General features: G+C 47.1%; 2 protein-coding genes across 2 annotated transcripts in view; one reads left to right on the top strand and one right to left on the bottom strand.

Moving 5' to 3' along the window:
- Window positions 1–2,069: 2,069 nt before the first annotated feature.
- On the bottom strand, window positions 2,070–3,618 carry LOC136991316 (5-beta-cholestane-3-alpha,7-alpha-diol 12-alpha-hydroxylase-like). The gene has a single exon (XM_067292036.1). The coding sequence runs from the start codon at window positions 3,600–3,602 to the stop codon at window positions 2,070–2,072; it is 1,533 nt and encodes a 510-aa protein (XP_067148137.1). The 5' UTR covers window positions 3,603–3,618.
- Window positions 3,619–5,187: 1,569 nt separating this feature from the next.
- Window positions 5,188–18,773, top strand: part of LOC136991350 (obscurin-like) — a 157,806-nt gene continuing 144,220 nt past the window's right edge. Inside the window, exons 1-9 of the mRNA XM_067292217.1 lie at window positions 5,188–5,214; window positions 5,895–6,042; window positions 8,327–8,590; window positions 8,880–9,155; window positions 10,631–10,906; window positions 12,751–13,026; window positions 13,838–14,113; window positions 15,339–15,608; window positions 15,828–16,091. Of these exons, the coding sequence (XP_067148318.1) occupies window positions 5,188–5,214; window positions 5,895–6,042; window positions 8,327–8,590; window positions 8,880–9,155; window positions 10,631–10,906; window positions 12,751–13,026; window positions 13,838–14,113; window positions 15,339–15,608; window positions 15,828–16,091 (2,077 nt within the window). The remainder of the gene's footprint in view (window positions 5,215–5,894; window positions 6,043–8,326; window positions 8,591–8,879; window positions 9,156–10,630; window positions 10,907–12,750; window positions 13,027–13,837; window positions 14,114–15,338; window positions 15,609–15,827; window positions 16,092–18,773) is intronic.

The raw sequence follows: 18,773 nt of genomic DNA, 5'->3' as shown, positions 1-18,773 counted from the left end.
ATGCCAAAGGAAGGGCACCCACTAAGCGATACTTGAAGACAGCGGTGGGACAGAAGGCATCGCAGCCAGCCAACTTCTGCGCCAGTGCCACCTCGCAAGCACGGCTCTGCTTTCTGCCCCTCGCTCGGCATAACTGGATGGGTGCCAGCTCATTGCTGCGAGAGCGTCAGGCCAGTTTTTTGGATAACAGCATTAGCTTCAGGGCCTGACTCTACTGGGAAACGGGGCATTTTTATTTATCCTAGTGGTGCCCCAGGTGCTTGACCACTTCTCTCTGAATTTTCCAGCGCTATAAGGCCTGTAGTTTGCCCTCGAGATGCAGTTACAACATAACTCTGGCCTCCGGAGAATAAAGCCAAATTTGGCTTTGATGTTTTGACACACCTGAAAATGTTTGAGTTGGGTTCCTCGGTCATATGTAATCGCCAAAGTCCAAGGTTAGCATCGGGGTAAAACCAGTCTGCTGTCCCCCGGCAAGGCTGTGCTTTAACTCTTGTAAGAGCTGCTGTGACCGCGGAAGGGAAGAAGCAAAGCAATATTTGCAAGGCAAAGTTTTAGCTTTTATTGGGCTGGCTGTTACAGGTGCATAAAGCAGGGATGTTTTGTGGCCCAGAGGTAGCTGTGGCTGCAGCCCACGGGTGATCGAGGTTGTTATGGTCCTCGCTCCTGCCCCAGTCCTGTCTTCTCCTCCACCACTCCCCGACCGCCACAGCCCCCTCCGGCCGTTGTGGGCTGCTCCGCTGCTGGAGCATGCTGGGGGAAAGAGGGGCCAACGGGAAGCGGGGTCGATGCACCCTGGTGTCCCCCGCTGTCCCCAAGGGCCCGGAGCCCTGGGATGAACCCAGTGTCTGCCCTTGCCATCGCCTTCCCCAAGCGGGACTGGCAAGAGGACAAGAGAACGGGGGCTGAGTTTGGCAGGGGGGAAGCCCTTGCCAGGAAGCATCTTCTGGGCAATGCCACCAGCCCATGGGGCTCAAGACCAGCTCTGCTGGTTAAAACCTTGACCTGGAGAAAATAAAATAAAATTTAATTTTAGCTACACTCTCTTTTCTCTCGCAGGAGGGCAGATCTGCTCCTGGCCAGCCTGCAGACTCGGACATTTCTGGGCACGTTCAACGAGCTGGACTGAACGAGTGATTTGGTTCGGTGCTGTGGGGGAACGAACCCAGCTGTAGGTAGCCACGCTCCAGCCGCGTTACAGCAGGTGGGATGAATCCAAACACACACACACAGATGCAAATACCCTTTTTATCCCCAGCAGCTGTGCACAAGACACTGGGCTTGAACGTGCACCCGCTCGCAGCCCTGGAAAGGCTTAAATCCACGTCTTAAATCATGCAGATGCATGAAAATGGTACCTTAGGTTATTACTGATGTTTGCAACTCCCTTTGCCTCCCAGTAATGTAGCAAATGAGACCAGCAAGCTCTCTCCTCTTCTTAGGTGTGAGCAGTTGTGTGTTGTGGGGGTGTCTGTGGTCAGTAGGTCCTACCTCTGCTCTGAGGGGCGTCTGTCTGGGGACCTCAGGGGAATGCATTTTAACCTGATGCCGAAAGGAGATGACAGGCCAGACAGTGCTAAGCCCACGATGAAACCCTTGCAGCTGCAGAGAGCATATTTATCGTTCTCCGACCTTTCAGTGCCTTTCTGAACGCAGTGAGACGTTTCGGATTGACAAGGGGAAAAGTGGGGAGGAGGGAGACAAATCCCCAGCGTGCGGGCTGATGCCATTCTGCCGCGGATATGCTTCACGCGGAAAATATGCTAGGATCTCTGCTTGCTTCATTTCATTTCAATACATCGTTAAGAGTCTGATAACAAAATAACACAGTCCCAAAGTTAAACTGAAGTAAAAACAATACAATAACCATAGACACAGAGCAGTGAAACGTGCAATGGAAATAAAGAGAAAAGCCACAATAACTGTTAAACAAGCAAGGTCATACCAGCATTCGCTCTCACAAAAGCACTCTGCACGGATCCGATACCCGTGGGAGGAGTTTTGTGCAGTTTATTTCACCGACAGCTCCTAAACAAGCCAGGAGGCCGAACGTAATGAGGCTTTTCAAATTAAAAGCGCAGCCGGTATCTGAAGCGAACGTCACGAATGGGCTGCATCGTTCCAAATCCCCAGCGGCTGCTGTCTATCGGCGGGATCTCCTCTTCTCCGTCAAGCAGCTCCAAGTCATAGTAAGTCAGCATCAAGAACACAAACAGTTTCATTTCATTGGTCGCGAAGAACCGCCCAGGACAGATGGATATCCCTGCTCCCCAAGGCATGCTGAAATACTTCAGCTTTTTCCCATTCTTGTAGAAATCTTTCCTGGTGCCATCTGGGTTTAGGAACCGGTCATATTTAAATCGGTGAGGCTCGGGATGGATTTCTGGGTCCATCTGCACAGAGGCATGTGGGAACAAAGCCACCCTGTCTCCTTTGCGGAGAGCGTACTCTGTCCCGTCGCTCGTCTTAAGGGTCATGTCCTGCAGGACGGCTCTGATAAGGATTGGGGCTGCAACCAGCCGCAGGGTCTCCTCCAGAGCACTGTCCAGAAGAGGGGTCTGGTTTAACATGTCCCTAGTGACGTTAATTGGTGGCCTACCTGGCTTCACTTCCTGGCCGCTCTCCCTGGAGACTTTATCCACTTCTTCCTTCACAGCCTTCATAGCTTCTGGATGTTTCATTAGATAGAAGAGGAGCCAGAAGGCAGCTGGGCCAGTATTGCCTTGGGATGCCCAGAGGAGCAGAAACATGAAACGATCCCTCATGTACTCGGGAACACCGTTTTCTGCCAGGGACTGCTCTTGGTCACTTACCCACCCACTGATGTTGTCCTTCTGTCGGCTCTTCTTCACAGACAGCATGCTCCAGAAGAGCCTCTTGAGCCGCTCAGCTTCAATTTTGTCTTTGGGAGGCAACACGGCATAGGCCAGGCGAGGGAAGAGGCGGTCGTACTTCCGGAATTCATAGAACAGCTCATCAGAGTGAACACGATCGTGCTCGTTAGCTTTCTCCTTGTTGTCTGCCCCTTGGTGTGGCTCACTGCCGTACAAAGCCAGGTACCCAGCTCTGAAGATGATGTTGTAGCAGTAGTTGAAGAGACTGTCCTCTTGCCACGTTCGCTCCCTCTCTCCTGAGTTCATCTTGAAAAGCATCAGCTTCTGCAAGTTCTCCATCATGGCTTGTGTCATGACAACGAGTCCATCCCCCATCAGATGCTTCGTGCTTGATAGCTGAATAATCTTGTGGCTGGCTTCAACGGACTGGTATCCAAAAACCCGGCGGACCAGTTCGGATGCAAACTTCTTAAAGTCTAGTTTGGCTCGCGATTCCTTCACTATGGCGCCAAAGCAAAAGGGGTCCATCACGAAGGTGAAGTAATAGCCTCCGAGTAGCACTGTGAAAATATCCCCGTGTTTTCTCTGCATCCTCTTTAGAAACTCTGAACTGTCCTTTCTGAAATCCAGGGCGTAACCCAGCCACGGGATGTGACCCTTGTCCAGAGGGGGCTCATTGGCTCTCCTCCTTCGAAACGCTCCCAGGAGGTAGAGGCCACCAAGCAGCGATGCTACCAGGGAACAAAGAAGAGTTACCCAGAGAGCCATGAGAGCTCTGCGCCCGTCCGGGGTTTTGACCTGGCCTGGGGCAGGAGAAGGCTCTTTGTTCACATCTGGTCGCTGATAAGCTGAGGCACAGCTGACAACCTCAGTCCCTATTGGTGGCAAGTATTTACCCTTCCCCTGCAAAGCTCTGCCGCTTATACCTGCCTTTCCTTTCACTGAAGACAGATGTTTTTGAGCATGGAAAGAGCAGGTACAATCAGGGCAAAGGTACGTTACAGTCACGTTGGAGTGACTGGGCTGCTGAGCGAGGTTGATGGGTTTCAGCGTGTGCTTTGCGGGAACTTAAATTACTTTTTCCAGGCTAAAAGCTGCACCTGCATTGAGGCTTGCTTTTTGAAAAAGAAAAAAAACAGGGGGCAGAGAATTTCACTCTGTGGTTGCTGCCCTTAACACCAGGCTATGGGCTGCTGGCTGAATAAAAGAGACTAAGAGATTGGAAATGCTGCTGTCAATGAGTTCAGGAGAGAGGAAGAGGGGTTAAAAACTGAACTGATTCGGTCTTGAAAGCCAAGAGGAGGAAAGAGCGCCAACATTTTGAGGTTCTCCAAAACCCAGTGCCCCATAAGTGTTCTTTTGGCTGTGCGAGCACTGCTAATCTGTACAAGGGCAAAGCAACGCAGGTTCACCTTCCCCAGGGTTGAGGAGGGTTTAAATCAACCACTGACCCAGCTCTGCCCTCCCAGTCCTGGCTCCCTCCCAGCCCCGATCTCTCGCTCGCGCTGCGCAGGCTTGGTCCCCTCTGTGGGTGTCCAGTCCCTGCTGATGTCCCTCTGCCCTCCTCCTCGCTCTGCGCCCCGCAGCCCCCATCCCACCCCATGTCCTGTGCTTTTACCCATTTTCCTTGTGCTTTTACCCATTTTCCCTGTGCTTTTCGGTCTCTCCTGCTCCCCATTCACCCTCCAGACTTTTCTGGGCTCCTTCCTTGCTAGCTCGGATTTTAGCCGCCCCAACTCCACGTCCCCTGCACCCTCCTCTGGCCCGTGCTGGTGGCGGGGGATTTTCCTCCCACGAACCATGTGTGTCGCTGGTTACCCTGCCCAGATTAGAGGGCCAGCGCCCGGCACCGCACGCTGGGACACGCACGGTCCGTCCCCTTGCCTTCCCGTCCAGCCCTGCTCCCCAGGGAGCCGCAGGCTGCACGCCTCCACTGCGTTAGGCTGCAGCGCCCGGGAGCCCCAATTCGGCAAAAATTGCTTTTCTCTTTAACCCTTTTTATGCTCCAGGGAAGCTTTTTTTTTTTTTTTTTTTTTTCCTTTCTCCAGCTTTCTCAGGCAAATAGTCCACCAGACACACATGGACCATCAGGCAAATATTTCACCCCCAAGCTCTCGGCTGGAGGATGGAGGTATCTCTGTTTTCCTTAGCACTGCTGCAAGCAGGGGAGCAGCCAGCTGCAGATGAAGGAGGGTTTTTGGAGACGTCCCAGTGGGGCTGACGTGTTCAGTAACGGGGAACGTGCATCAACGCAGCTCTCCGGCGTGTCAAGCCGAGGTAGGTCACCCCCCTCTCAGGCTGGGAGAGGAGCACGAGGAGTGTGAAGGGATGAACGGGGACACCCGTGGCCAACATGGGTGATGGGGAGGATGCCACCACCGTAACGGAGCCTACGGCGGTGCGGTTACCCTTGGCAAAGCGGGCAACCAGCTCCGGAGCTGATGATTTTGTCCTCTCGCCTTGTCCTTCCCCTTTCCTCCCAGCCGTCCCACTGCTTTTGCCTCCACCCACAGCTCTTCCTCTTCTGTTTTACCCCAAACTCTCAGTTCCCCACCCCCTGCCTCTTTGTGCCTCCCGGGTTTTTACCCATTTTCCTTCTGCTTTTCTGTGTCTTCTGCCCACAGTGTCCTCCAGACTTGTCTGGGATCCTTGCCTTCTAGCTAGGATTTTAGCCACCACCGAACTTTTGCATGCAAACCATGGTGTGCGCTTGAGGTCTTTTAGATGTCTGAATGCTGCTTGAATCTACAAGTCAGCTGAAATGTCCCTTTGGGGAGTTTCACATCACCCACCACAGGCCACGTACTCTTGCCTGTTAATGAGCAAGCCTTGTGGTCTCCAACAGTCCTCCTACAGTCAATGCCAACAGAGGAACTCCTCCGGTTCAGAGCACGTAAGCTGGCTTCCTGCTGCGGCATGCTCCCTGCAGGACCCGTCCCTCTCTGCGGACGGTGCGATATTGTCAGTAAGCCTATGGCGTGGATCCCGGGGTTGCATGTACTGCCGTGGTCAGCAGCATAGGAACTTGACCTGAACTTACCCCACTCCTTACCCTCCCAGGCAGCTGCTGCCACTCAGAGTGCAGACATGATAGAGACAGCGTGCAGAGAAGTGGAAGTCATCAAGGAGGAGAAGAGGATGGTGCTAGGAGGCTGCAGAGAGTGGCTGGGGGGAGGAAGGCAGTGGCAAAGGTTATGGAAGAGGCTATGTATTGGCTATTTTAAAAGGAGAAGTGTTGGGACCTTGAGGCTCTTGCCCAAGACCGCAGAGGAAGTGTGCTCTAGAACCAGAACTGGAAAATGGATCTTCTGACCCTCTTCTGACCCTCAGAGTTCTGTGATCTCAGATCACCTGTCTTTTTGCCCTGCTGCTAATTAAAGATACAACCGAGTGAGAGCACCGACTAGACTTTGTGTGAACAAGTAGTATTCACCCAAGGGAAAGTCAAATGAGAAACTGAAACCTCACACTGAAGGCAGTTGTCTGCAATGGAACCATAACATGTGAACTTAGGAGTCACTCGTTTAATTAGTAGCTCTATAACCTCTATTGGTTTGTTTCTGCAGGCAAAATATCTACCATAGGCTGAGGGTGAGGTCCAGAGGGAACAAATTAGCCTATAGGAGAATATTTTCTAGGAATTTGCTAGTTGTCTTCAGAGGTGTGATACAAAGAGCTCTGAAACCTGAAGCCCAGCCTCTTTGCATCATTGCCCCACTTCTTTCCTTGCCCACTTCTGTTTCTAGTGTTAAAGGATCCCCTGCTATCTATTTTAACTTCCTTCGCAAGCCTGGATCCAGCCTGACTTTTGGCAAATCTTGCTTTACCGCTACAGTTCTTGACCTCAGAGACGTAGTTTTTTTGCAGAGCTGTGCTTTCTTCCATTCCTTATTTGTGTTTTGCCTTATAAAGGGTTTTAGAGGATAGTTCAGCGACTTTTTAGCCGGCCAGTCCTTTCCTTTCTGTTCTTCCACTGTGATGAAGATTTCAAGGATATCAGATCCCGCATTGAGTCTTGAACAAATAGCTCTTTTCTTCACTGATGAGTTCTCATAATTCAACCAAGTTTGCCACTTTTAAATAAGTGTATTATAAAGATATTTTTGTTAATCCCTCCGTTCACTTTAAAGTAGATGGTCTTATGGTCACTAGATCCAAGGTTATTTCCTATGCCCAACTTTTAAAATGATGTCCTTAGGATATACCAAAACCAAGACTAAAACCAAATTACTTTTGTTAATTCAATGTCTGCTTGGTAGAGAAATTTGCCAGTTATTACATCAGGAAATCCAAAAGGCTGTTGGAGCAACTCCAGTGGAAGCCTCCATGATAATAGGGGGTTGGAGCACATGACATATGAGGAGAGGCTGAGGGAACTGGATTTGTTCAGCTTGGAGAGGTGGAGGCCAAAGGGGAGATCTTATTCTCTAGTCATGTAATGGGAGGATGTAGAGACCATGAGTCCAGACTCTTCTCAAAGGTGCACCGTGATAGGACAGGAGGCAAAGTACACAAGCTGGAACATGGGTTGTTCCGATAAGATATTAGGGAAAACCTTTTCACCATGGGAGTGGTCAAGCACTGAAATGGGAGCCCAGAGACGTTGCGGAGTCTCCATTCTTGGAGATACTCAGAACTTGACAGGGCCCTGAGCAGCTTGAGCTAATTTGGCCTGCTTTGAGTGGGGAAATTGGCCTGGATGACCTCCAGAGATTGCTACCAACCTGAATTATTCTATGACTCTCTGATTTTATCCTGTTGTTAGTAGCACACATTTTGTAGAATATATCCTGGAAGTTACGCTGTTCCGTAAGGACACAACTCCATATAAATCTTTGTGAAGGTAGTCCAGATGTTATGCAGCTATTTCATAACCCTTACCATTTTTTCCAAAAACAATTTAGACCCAGGTAGGGGGACAGCGTTGGCAAATGAATGATCCTGTCTGCAGCAGGTGCTGTTTGCTGTGAACATGCAGCCTGGTCTCTTCTGCAAGTGAACAGAATGTGTCGTTCTTCCCAAGAGTGCCCACCCTGCTTGGCTTGCGGAGACTGACCCTGCACAGCATGTGCAGGAAAGCTGGTGTACACCTAGCGATCAGGCACCGTAATTCTGCTGGCAGCCTGCTTGCTGTCCAAGTGAGCAGCAGCCAGGAACTGTGCTGTTTGGAAGCAAACTGTTCCTGCCAGTGCTTCCACAAGCATTTTCTTAATAAGCCTTTTTTTCGTTTTACAGTTGGTTTATTTAAATCATAACCTACCAGACAATCTCCCATTGAAAACCCCATACAACAGGAACTTGGAGACAAAGCTTTAAAGCATCATAGGTTTCTTAAAATCTACCTGCAGCTTCACTGAAATTGTTTGGAAACATGTCTAACCTTGCATGAACTCTGTTCCAAGGTGGAAATGAAACTTGAAAGACCATCCTGTCATTCTTTTATGCAGCCCTGATGGCCTGGGTGTAATTTTTCCTTCTTTGCAATCTTGCAGATGATGTGTTTGAAGATAAAATGCAGAATGAGGTGAAGGCTGTCCTGAAAGAGAATGCCTTGATGAGCTGTGATGTGACCCAGGAGAAGACTGAGGTGAAATGGTACAAGGAGGGGAAGCTGATCACCTCAAGTGAGAAGTTCAGGGTAGAGTCGGAGGGCAAAGCACGGTGGCTGGTGGTGCATCAGGTGGAAAAGACAGACGCTGGCGAGTACACCTGTGAGGCTGCTGGCCAGAAAGTGGTCTTCCAGATGGTTGTCACAGGTGAGAGAAAGTTCTTTGGTCCATCCTTCCTATTTCTTGAATATTTAGGAAACTGATATAGATATATATATATTTTATATATATATAAAAAATCTTTGTGTGATTAATGACAAAGCAGCTAAAAGATTCTTTAAAAAAAAAAAAAATCACAATCCACATGTCCTTCCGATAGCTTTAGATGGATATCGTCAAGCCAGAGAGGTGGTTTCCAGTATTCCCTGTGAGCTATGATACAGAGTTTAGGAAACTTCAGCTCAGGGATGCACTTTGAATTAATCTCTCTTTTCAGAGCCAGAAGTTGTGTTTACAAACAAGGACAGGGTGCAGAAGGAGGTGCAGGCAGCCCTGAAAGAGAAGGCCACGCTGAGCTGCGAGGTGGCCCAGAGGGGGACCGAGGTGAAATGGTACAAGGAGGGGAAGCTGATCACCTCAAGCAAGAAGTTCAAGGTGGAGTCAGAGGGCAAATTGCGGCAGCTGGTGGTGGAGCAGGTGGAAGAGAAAGATGCTGGCGAGTACACCTGCGAGGCTGCTGGCCAGAAACTGACCTTCAAGATTAACGTCACAGGTGAGAGAAAATTCTTTGGTCCATCCTTCCTATTTCTTGAATATTTAGGAAACTGAATATCTTTCCATAAGAATCTTTCCTATCAGGGTTTAAATTTTTGGAGAAAATCATTGGGATGGCCTAGCTCTGGTAGGAAAATGGGCCAAGGAGTTAGGAATACAGTTCTCTTCATATTGTTTATATAAAACATTCTACAATCTTTAGGAGAGGAAGCTCCATCCTTTAAAACGTTTGGGAGCTAGCCATCACTGTGCAAACAGGGCCATAAAAAGTACTGATTTTTCCTCTCCATCCCTGTGAGGGATCTTGGGAAACTGCGTAGACAAAGATATTTGCATGAGAAGCGGTAGAGTAGGCGTAGCGGAAGATCACGCGGTGTGACGCGCAGACTAGGGGTGGGAACGAATTGCAACTGTAGGTAAGCTTGAGTGTAGCTCACAATAAACGCCGTTTTAGCATCTCTCACATTGAGGTCTGTGCTTTGTGGCCCTGCAGCAGGAAGCTGCAGTGCTCCCCTGGTGGCGCCATGGGACCGAGCGAGAGCGCGGCAACACATCCCCACACCCTGGTACAGCTAGGACAGCTCTGCAACTCGGCTGATTCTCAGGAAGTTTCAGAGCAAGGGCGTAGTGGAGAGCCAGAGGGTATCTGCGGGGTGCACCTTTTGTTCCTCTTGAAAGTGCTCATTTCAGCCTGGAGGGGAGGGTAGGAGACAACAGAGGAATGTAACAGTAAGCTTTTATGGAAGTTCAGGTCTCTAAGGCATCGGGCAAATGGCAGATAGGGGAAGAAAGTGGCATGGAGACTCATTCAAGGCGAATCCCTGCGCTGGGACTCCAGAATGAGGGGATGGATTCAGTTTTCCAGCTCGCTCCCTACCTCCTAATCCTCTTGCTAGCAGCCTAAAGTAATGGACCTTCTGTAGGGGAAGGGATTTCACCAGTTGGATGTAAGGATGAGAGGTGGGCTGGGATTTTCTCAAGGTCGCATTGGAGATAATGCGCAGTCTTGAACACTTAAGTCCTGGTCTAGTGCCCTAAGTACTGTATGAAATGACCTAGTGCCAAGCCTGTGGGACAGCAGAGGCAGCAATCTGGAACAAAAGAAATCAGAGATATGGGGCTTTGACACAGCAGGAGGCAGTTGCTGCCGCTAAGAATTCATATGCTTTTACTCAACTTCAACCAAAAGAAATCTTCCCTTGGCTGGGGCCTGCCATCTAATGCTACTATGAACCATCCATCCAAAGTCCTAGCTTGCTGACACAGATATTATTAATCTTTGTGTGATTAATGACAAAGCAGCTAAAAGATTCTTTAAAAAAAAAAAAAATCACAATCCACATGTCCTTCCGATAGCTTTAGATGGATATCGTCAAGCCAGAGAGGTGGTTTCCAGTATTCCCTGTGAGCTATGATACAGAGTTTAGGAAACTTCAGCTCAGGGATGCACTTTGAATTAATCTCTCTTTTCAGAGCCAGAAGTTGTGTTTACAAACAAGGACAGGGTGCAGAAGGAGGTGCAGGCAGCCCTGAAAGAGAAGGCCACGCTGAGCTGCGAGGTGGCCCAGAGGGGGACCGAGGTGAAATGGTACAAGGAGGGGAAGCTGATCACCTCAAGCAAGAAGTTCAAGGTGGAGTCAGAGGGCAAATTGCGGCAGCTGGTGGTGGAGCAGGTGGAAGAGAAAGATGCTGGCGAGTACACCTGCGAGGCTGCTGGCCAGAAACTGACCTTCAAGATTAATGTCATGGGTAAGACTGATACTCTTTTCAAAATTTCAGTAGAGAATAATAAAATAATAATTGTGATTCCATATTACACAATGACCCAATTGCAATAGTCTGGGCTCTACTGCAGTCTGTAAAGTTTATCTGATTTGCTGTGTGCTGGGTCTGGTATATACTGAAATATTTGGTTTTATCATGTCACAAAGGCTTGTCACATTCTTAAGTAGTCTATATAATAATAATTGCAGAAATGAATAGAATAGAAATAATAGTCAGCATGTTGTTCAAATCTTTCCCATTCCTGGGATCCCAAAGGGTGATTCTTGTGCACTGAACCTCTTGACAAAGACAAGCACGTGTGATAGGAGTGTACATTTTGCATGAAGCATGTCAAGGGAGGAGTAACATGAGCTCCACCAAGCAGCACGTTACCCCATTTACAATGCCGTTGAGTAGGAAGTCACAATCAGATAAGCGAGTCTGACATTCATTGTGTGAGGCTTGATCGGTCTGTATTGGAACTGCAAGTAAAACAGACTATCTGTAAAACACGCAAGGAATAAAGGATTGGCTTTGCCAGCCAAGAAATGGAGGAATAACTTAAGAACCATCAGTGTGAGGACTAAAGACTTTCAGAATTTTCAAAAGAAATTTGGAAAGAGAGTGATGAAGAGGTACTCACCTGGGCTGTTCCAGCCACAGGCATTTCTGAGCATAGTGCTGGACTAGCAGTGGTGAGCCTGAAACCAGTTGAACTGTGAGAGGAATTGCTGAGGCTTGATGAGTGTTAATCAGTAAAAAAGTACAGATTAAATGAAAACTAGCCCAGACTGTTAGAAAACAAGGTGGCTAGTTAGATAGCAATTAAATAGGTTTTTTTTTCTGCATTCTGCTTCATCTGTTTCTTCTGCATCCAGCTGTAAAGCCTCTAGTTACCACAACAAAGTTCTCCTCAGAAACATATTTTCTGGAAAACACAGAAGTACTTGGTCATGTGCTTTTCTGTTGTAGTATTTCAATCCTGAAATGAAATTCATTCAAAAATCCTTTCCTTGTTAGATTTCCACACCCAGTTCTAAAAACTGAGAGGTTGGAATGTGCTCTGCCATTTGCAGTTTTAACAGCAGAATTTATAGAGATGGACTGAAAACTCAGCACTTTTTTGAACTCATGCTATTGTGTATTTGAGGTCCTAACCTTCTGAGATGCTTGTAACACTTCTGCTAGATGCTAAATGCCCCTTTGTCTTGAAAGATTCCTAGTACTTGGTCTTTTAGAACTGGATTCAGAAGGTTCCCAAACTGTTCTAAGCGTGTGATGTTGAAGGGAGTGTTGAAGTTGTAGACATGCTTGAGTACCTTGCCGCCCACAGTCCTGGGCTAACTGACTGCTGTAGGGAAATTGTATTCCTTTGTCTTTTGACCGTCACATCTGTGACAGTGGAAGAGACTATGAAGAGTGTTCCAGAAGCCAACAGTACTGTGTTGGGTTAGGATGGACAAGTGAACCAGGAGACCATCATTTCTGCTATGACATGTTACAGTTGTGTCCTTGATAATTCACTGTAGGTCTTAATGAAAAGATATTGGGGGGGGGGGGTTGGTGATGTGCAGGAAAGATATTCTGTGGAAGTTTCTGAATTTGACATGTTTTGCATGCTTGCAGTCGTGGGAGTGGTCCTTTCCATTCCTGGACTCTTACTCGCCTAATTTCCACGTTGCAGTTTGCTCACACAGAAGGGTAGATACTGTCCAGTGAAGACATTTGGTTTTAACATAAGTGGTAACCTTGATGTTTTCCAGGCCTGTGCACACAGATGGCCTCATTTGAATCCCTCTGTCAATATTCTCTCCTTTTTCTGCACTCAGAGCCGACACCTGCGTTTATAGACCAGGAGAAGGTCCAGAAGGAGGTGCATGCTGTCCTGACAGAAAGTGCCAGCCTCAGCTGTGAGGTAGCAGAGGACACAACTGAAGTGAAATGGTACAAGGATGGAAAACTGCTCATTTCCTCTAGAAAATTCCAAATCGAGACTCTGGGCAAAACCCGTCGTCTGCTTATAGAGCGGCTGGAGAAGAAAGATGCTGGCGAATACATCTGTGAGGCTGCAGGCCAGAAGCTGACCTTCAAGCTTGGAGTTACTGGTGAGTTTTCACTTTGGGCATGTTATGCAGCTTTGCTGGCTGGCTAAGATGAATAGTGATTATTCTGTACCTAATGGCCACGGTGCAGCTACGATCTCTCCTGGAGCAATATCTGTGAACCATGCTGCACATGAATTTGGCCATTTGAATTTAGCAGTGTTGAGGAGGAGAAACTGGTTGGAGACTCCTTGGCTAAAGCGATGCTAAATAGTTTTTTTTTTGTTTGTTTATCATCTCCTTCACACACGTTATCATACAACCTTTTCCAGTGATGGGTAGCTGAAAATGAGCTGGAAGTGGGAAGTTTTAAAGCACAGAAATAGAGCTGTGGGGAAAGGCTGCTAAGAAAAACTAGATTGCCACTGTGTGCGCCCTGTTCTGGGGCAAAGCATTGTACAAGGTAGAGGAGAATGGGAGTAAAGCAAACAGATAAGAAAAGAGGCTGTAAATTCAGGATTAGCATATTAATATTTCTTCTTAATTAGATCTAGAATCATCCAAATAAGAGAAGAAAGATTATATAGGTAATTTTACCACTAAGAAAGAAGCATTTTATGAGTGGCAGATAAAATGTATATTTGCATTTCCTTTTCTTGGCTCCTCTTATAAGCAGAAGCTCTGAGTTACCTGACAGATTATTTTCTCAGCAAAAGATTATACCAGTCACAAATATTCATCCATATTTCCTGGGTTGTTACAGATTATGCCATGAACTGGAACCCTATTGTGAGAAGAGACAGTAACTGAATATTGCTGGGTTAAGGACCTGGAAATGAAGCTAATAGTTTGTCTTTTTTAATGCCTTTCCTAGAACCAGAGGCCAAATTTGAAAAGAAGGTTGTCCAGAAAGAGCCCCTCATTGTTCAAGAACATGAAAACATCACTCTGACTACTTCAGTAACGCCTGAAACTGCTTCAGTCAAGTGGCTGAAGGATGGAATAGAAATCAAGGCGAGCAAGAAGTATGAGATCAAGAGTGAGGGGGCTTCCCGGACCCTGACGGTGAACCTGGCTAAGAGCACGGACACTGCTGTGTACACCTGCTGCACAAAGAATGACAAGCAGGAATTCCAAGTGAAGGTGCAAGGTGAGCAGGCAGCTGCCCCCAGGTCATGTCCCTGCCTAACAGCTCCGTTTCCCTCGCGGGAGGATGGAGGTGAAGGAGTCCAAACTCCCCCTAAAACTGCTCTAGGCTCAAGACCTGAACTGCTGTTGCTGCTACTGTGGCTCCCATGCCATGGGCTAGCAAAGCTCCTCCTGCCTCTAAAGACCCAGTTGATGTCCTTTGCTGGGCTTTCGCTCAAGGGAACAAGAAGGCCTCCGATGGGTGCTTTTCCTGGTGTTTGCTTTCCACAGTCATCACAGCATTCCTGTCACCTCCTAGCCTAGTGGCTGGGGAGCGGGCAGGGCTTTAGCTCTTCCCCACTCTGTCCTCCAGCATGACAAAGCTGATGAGGAAGATGTACAGGGATGTTGTGTGAGGGTAACGTTTGTAAGCTGGTCCTGTGGGAGGACCTAAGCAGGGCCTAAACTGTCGCCTCTGTTCCTGGGACAGTGCACAGGGTTGCTGCTCCCTCATCAAGGCTAAGGCTCTAAATTGACTGTCTCATCAGAAGGATGGGGTGCAGCTGGTGCTCACACAGAGAGGAGAGGGTTGATGTCCAGGACCAAAGGGCTAATTGGGCCCACTGCTGCAGTATCTGCCCCCAGGCAATAACTCTGTATCCCTTTACTGTCCCCAACAGCAGAGCATCATAAAGTCCAGCCAAAGAAAGGAAGGTGCTGTGCAGTGCAGTGGCAGAGAGGCACACAGGCTAGGGTTCATCTCCTTTCTCCTCAGACATCCACACAAGATGTCTACAGCTGGGATGCACCCCCTCAGCTCTCTTTGGAGTCAGTGGAGAGGAACGGTTGCTAGTAGGTCAGAATTCATCTGACCTATTGAAACATCTACTTCAGGATGAGATGAATCACGCCCTGGATTCATTTAACTCCACTGTCTGTGTCTCCAGGGACGGAAGAGACAAAGGTGGATGGGGCTTATGCCTCTACAGATTTTTTTATCTAGTCAGGCAAATGAAGCTCTGATGTGAAAGAACAGATGATCTCATTTGGTAAAAGATGAGAAAGAAAGAAAGGCAAAACCAAAGCCTGTTTAAGGCACTGTTATTGCTCTACAGAATAATATTAATAATAACAAAATTCCATGTCAGAGGAATCTCCCTAAGTTTCCACATCTCTGGTTTGTCTCACACCATGTTCACACCATGTCTCAAAGACATGCTCCTAAGTGTTTTCTTCCTTTGCATCAGCTCCCCGAGTGGTGAAATTCATTACGAGTCTCAACAGCGTGGTCTCTGAAGAAGGAAAAGAGGCTGTGTTCAAGTGTACCATCTCTCCCAGTGATGCTGTGGTTACATGGCACAGGAATGGTGTCAAGATTGAAGCCAGCAAGAAGTATGTGATCTCGCAGAGTGACACCAACCACAGCCTGACGATCACTGATCTGACGGTGGAAGACGCAGCTGAAATCTCTGCCAATGCTGAGGGTGTAGAAAGCAGTGCCAACCTCAGGGTGCGAGGTAAGAGACAATAATGTCCCTTTGACAGGCTATCACTGATGCTGTGATCTCTGCTTTATATGGCCTTCCCCTTGACGGATTATATTCGTAGTAGGGGATTGCTGCTTTCAGTTTATTAAATAAAGATGCCCAGAATGCATGGGCCACTATTTTAATTCCTCCCGATAGCCCGTTTTCTGGATCCTGCACGTTTTTGCTAATATCTTTCTCCTTTGGCAGAGGCCCCAGTCTCATTCAAGAAGAAACTGGAGCCCAGAACAGTTGAAGAGAGGGACACAGTGATCCTGGAGGTTGAGCTGACCAAGGCTGCAGAGGTGAAGTGGATGAGGAACAAAACTGTGCTGAAGCCCAGTGAAAACATAGAGATCAAAGCTGAGGGAATGAAGCATATCCTCGTGGTTAAGAACATCTCCTTCGCAGAAAGGGGCTTCTACTGCTGTGAGAGTCCTGATGACAAGACCCAAGCCAAGATCAATGTGGAAAGTAAGTTGAACGGTTTCCCATTCTGTAATTCCCCTGGATAGGGTTTGGAGATGGATTCTGGTCTCTTCCATGACAATTACCCGTCAAATGACTGAGAGAAGGTGGAAGCAAGGGCAGTACAAAAGGAACAACTGGCTGCTTTTTGTTGCCTCCATCTCATTGCACCGGCTTTCAGTCATGCTGTCGACCATTAAGCCTCCTAGCTCATTCTTCTCCCTCCTCTGAAATTTCTCCCTCTCTGGTTGACTCTGTTTTCTCCATCTTAGGGCTTTTAGCAAGCCATTCCCTGTTCAGCCATCTGTTGCCCTAATTCTCCTCTGTAAAGCACCTCTTTCAGAATGTCTCTTTATAGTCAGTCAGGGTTAGAAAAACTACAAGAGCAAATCTTCTATCCGTGGGTGCTGCCCTTTCAAGTAAACGAATGGTCTCTTGGCTGTAGCTCTGTACTTGTATCCTCTTTCCTACATCCTTTTGTCATGTTTGTTACAGGATAAATGAAGACAGGATTTAAGCACTTAAGGGCTCTCTAATTTTGTCTTTAAAGCCCCTGCCACCAATTGGTGCTGTCTAAGTCATAAATAATAGGTAAGGAAGGACTTGATAACAGACTTCAAGTACCTAAAAGGCTGTTGTAAAGTGGAAGGGAACAATCTGTTCTCCATGCGGAAATAATGACAGGAAATAATGGGCTTCAATTGCAATGAGAAGGATCCAGGTTGTACAGTAAAAAAGCTTTCTGTTGGTTGGATGACTGAATAGAATCATCTGAAGAGGTTTTGGAGCCTCCATCATGGGCTTAAGAAAAGGTTAGTGAAATATCTGTCTGGAATTACATAAAGAGCTGAGCATGTCCTAGAGCAGGGGAGAAGGGCTGGATGATCTTTCTAGGTCTTTCCAGCCTTATGTTTTTGTGATTTTTTTTTTTTTTTGGATGGTGTGAGTACATACCTTTACACAAGATGAAGAGACTGATTTGATGCATTGGTTCAGATCTTTGTTTTAGATTTTCATCAGTGCACAGAGGTCTAGGGCAAGGTTAAAATAGGTTAAGTTCTGAGTAATTGTGACTTTGCACTGAAATAATGGGGAATTTTTGGATTTGGGTGATTCAGCATCATCTTTTTGTTGTTTTGGATGTGGTTAGACCCAGATGAACAGGAATCTGAGCCCAGGAAAATATAAGCAAAAACTTCTGCAAAGTAAGCAAACTCTTGTAACTCATCTCTAATCTGCTTAGCTCTAGAATAGCCTTACGGTTCCCCTCTCTAAGATTTCTTGTACATACCGACTGCTTAATTTTAACTCCTGCTGCAGGACTTCTCGTGAAATAATTGGTAAGAGTCTCTCATGAGGCTGGAATCTTTGCCGTTGTCCTTTGCTTCGTGACTCTGTGCAGCTGCATGTGCCCTATAGCTAAAAGCTGCTTTTCCTCGAGGACACCTGTGATTTCCTGTCATTCCTCAAGTTAATCCACCTTAGTCTTTCTGCTAGTGCAGATGTATTTTGGTTATGCCCCTGCTGTGAAGTGTCTTTCTCTACTGGCTATTTGAGGAACCACGGGGGACTGAGATCCTGATTTAGAACTAGACTTAGGCTTACTGTTTCTGTTAAATGGGATGAACTGGGATTGTAGAGCGTAGAGCAGTGTAGCACTTCCATGTTCACAATGTCTTACTCCATCCTCTTTCACGTGTTGCACCCCAAAGCATTTTTTCAGACTCTGGGTGATGTCCAGTTTCCTCCCAGCAAGGTGTTTCATCACCACTAGCTGTAGCTTCAGTTACTCCTGTTTGTAGGCACTGGCTGTTGCTATAGCCAAGTGTAAAAATGAAAGTGATGGAAGAGTGTTTGTACAGAAAGGAATTGGTTAATCCTGATTGCTACCAACAGTGTTTTACACTGTTTTGGATAAGGTGAGTCGTGTAAGCATAAATGGGTATCTGACTCTGGTTTAGAAACTTCCCACTCTGAGGGAGGAAGGGGGAATTGGTACCAGATCATTCTGGGTCTTGTGCTTCCCAGACTTTCTTATCCCTTATGCTTAGTGTCACTATAAAAGGTAGCTCCACTGATCGACTGAGACTGTTTTGTGCAGTGACTGAAACTCAAGGTGATCTGAGATGAACCGTGAACACCTCATTGCATCAGGGAATGTTCCTGTCTAATTAATTTTATGTCGGGGACAAAGAAGTCCACGGTAATGGGCAAAAGAGATTCTTTTTGTGGATGCAACAGGAAAGGTGGCCATATGCAAGAATATCATTAGAACATATGCATTCTATATCCAAGTCCTCCAGAGCTCTCGCTCTGCTTTACAGCACAAGCAAAACTCTAAAAAGTATGAGTTTAAAATTATGTTCCATTTTTTGGCATTTAAGCCCATGGCCTATTTTTTTTAGATGAATACATAAGAGCTTATATTGAGGTCAGCAGAAGCTTTTTAAATGCTCACAATCTGGGGAACTGGGCTACTATTACTTGGTGCTTGGCTTTGGACTGAGAAGCCTGATTTTAGATGACCTTTTTTTAAACACCAGACTGGACTGATACTCTTTGGCTTGAGCCTGCGTACAGTGCTAGGTAAACAAGGAATAATTATGTGAAACTATGTTGATTTACTCCAGTATAAAAGATGCTCAATCAAAAAATAAGGCTCTATCCTGATCTTAGGATGTCAGGAGA

This window comes from Apteryx mantelli, chromosome 2 (assembly GCF_036417845.1).
Source record: "Apteryx mantelli isolate bAptMan1 chromosome 2, bAptMan1.hap1, whole genome shotgun sequence".
Classification (NCBI taxonomy): domain Eukaryota; kingdom Metazoa; phylum Chordata; class Aves; order Apterygiformes; family Apterygidae; genus Apteryx; species Apteryx mantelli.
This window is presented reverse-complemented; position numbering and strand designations above follow the sequence as displayed.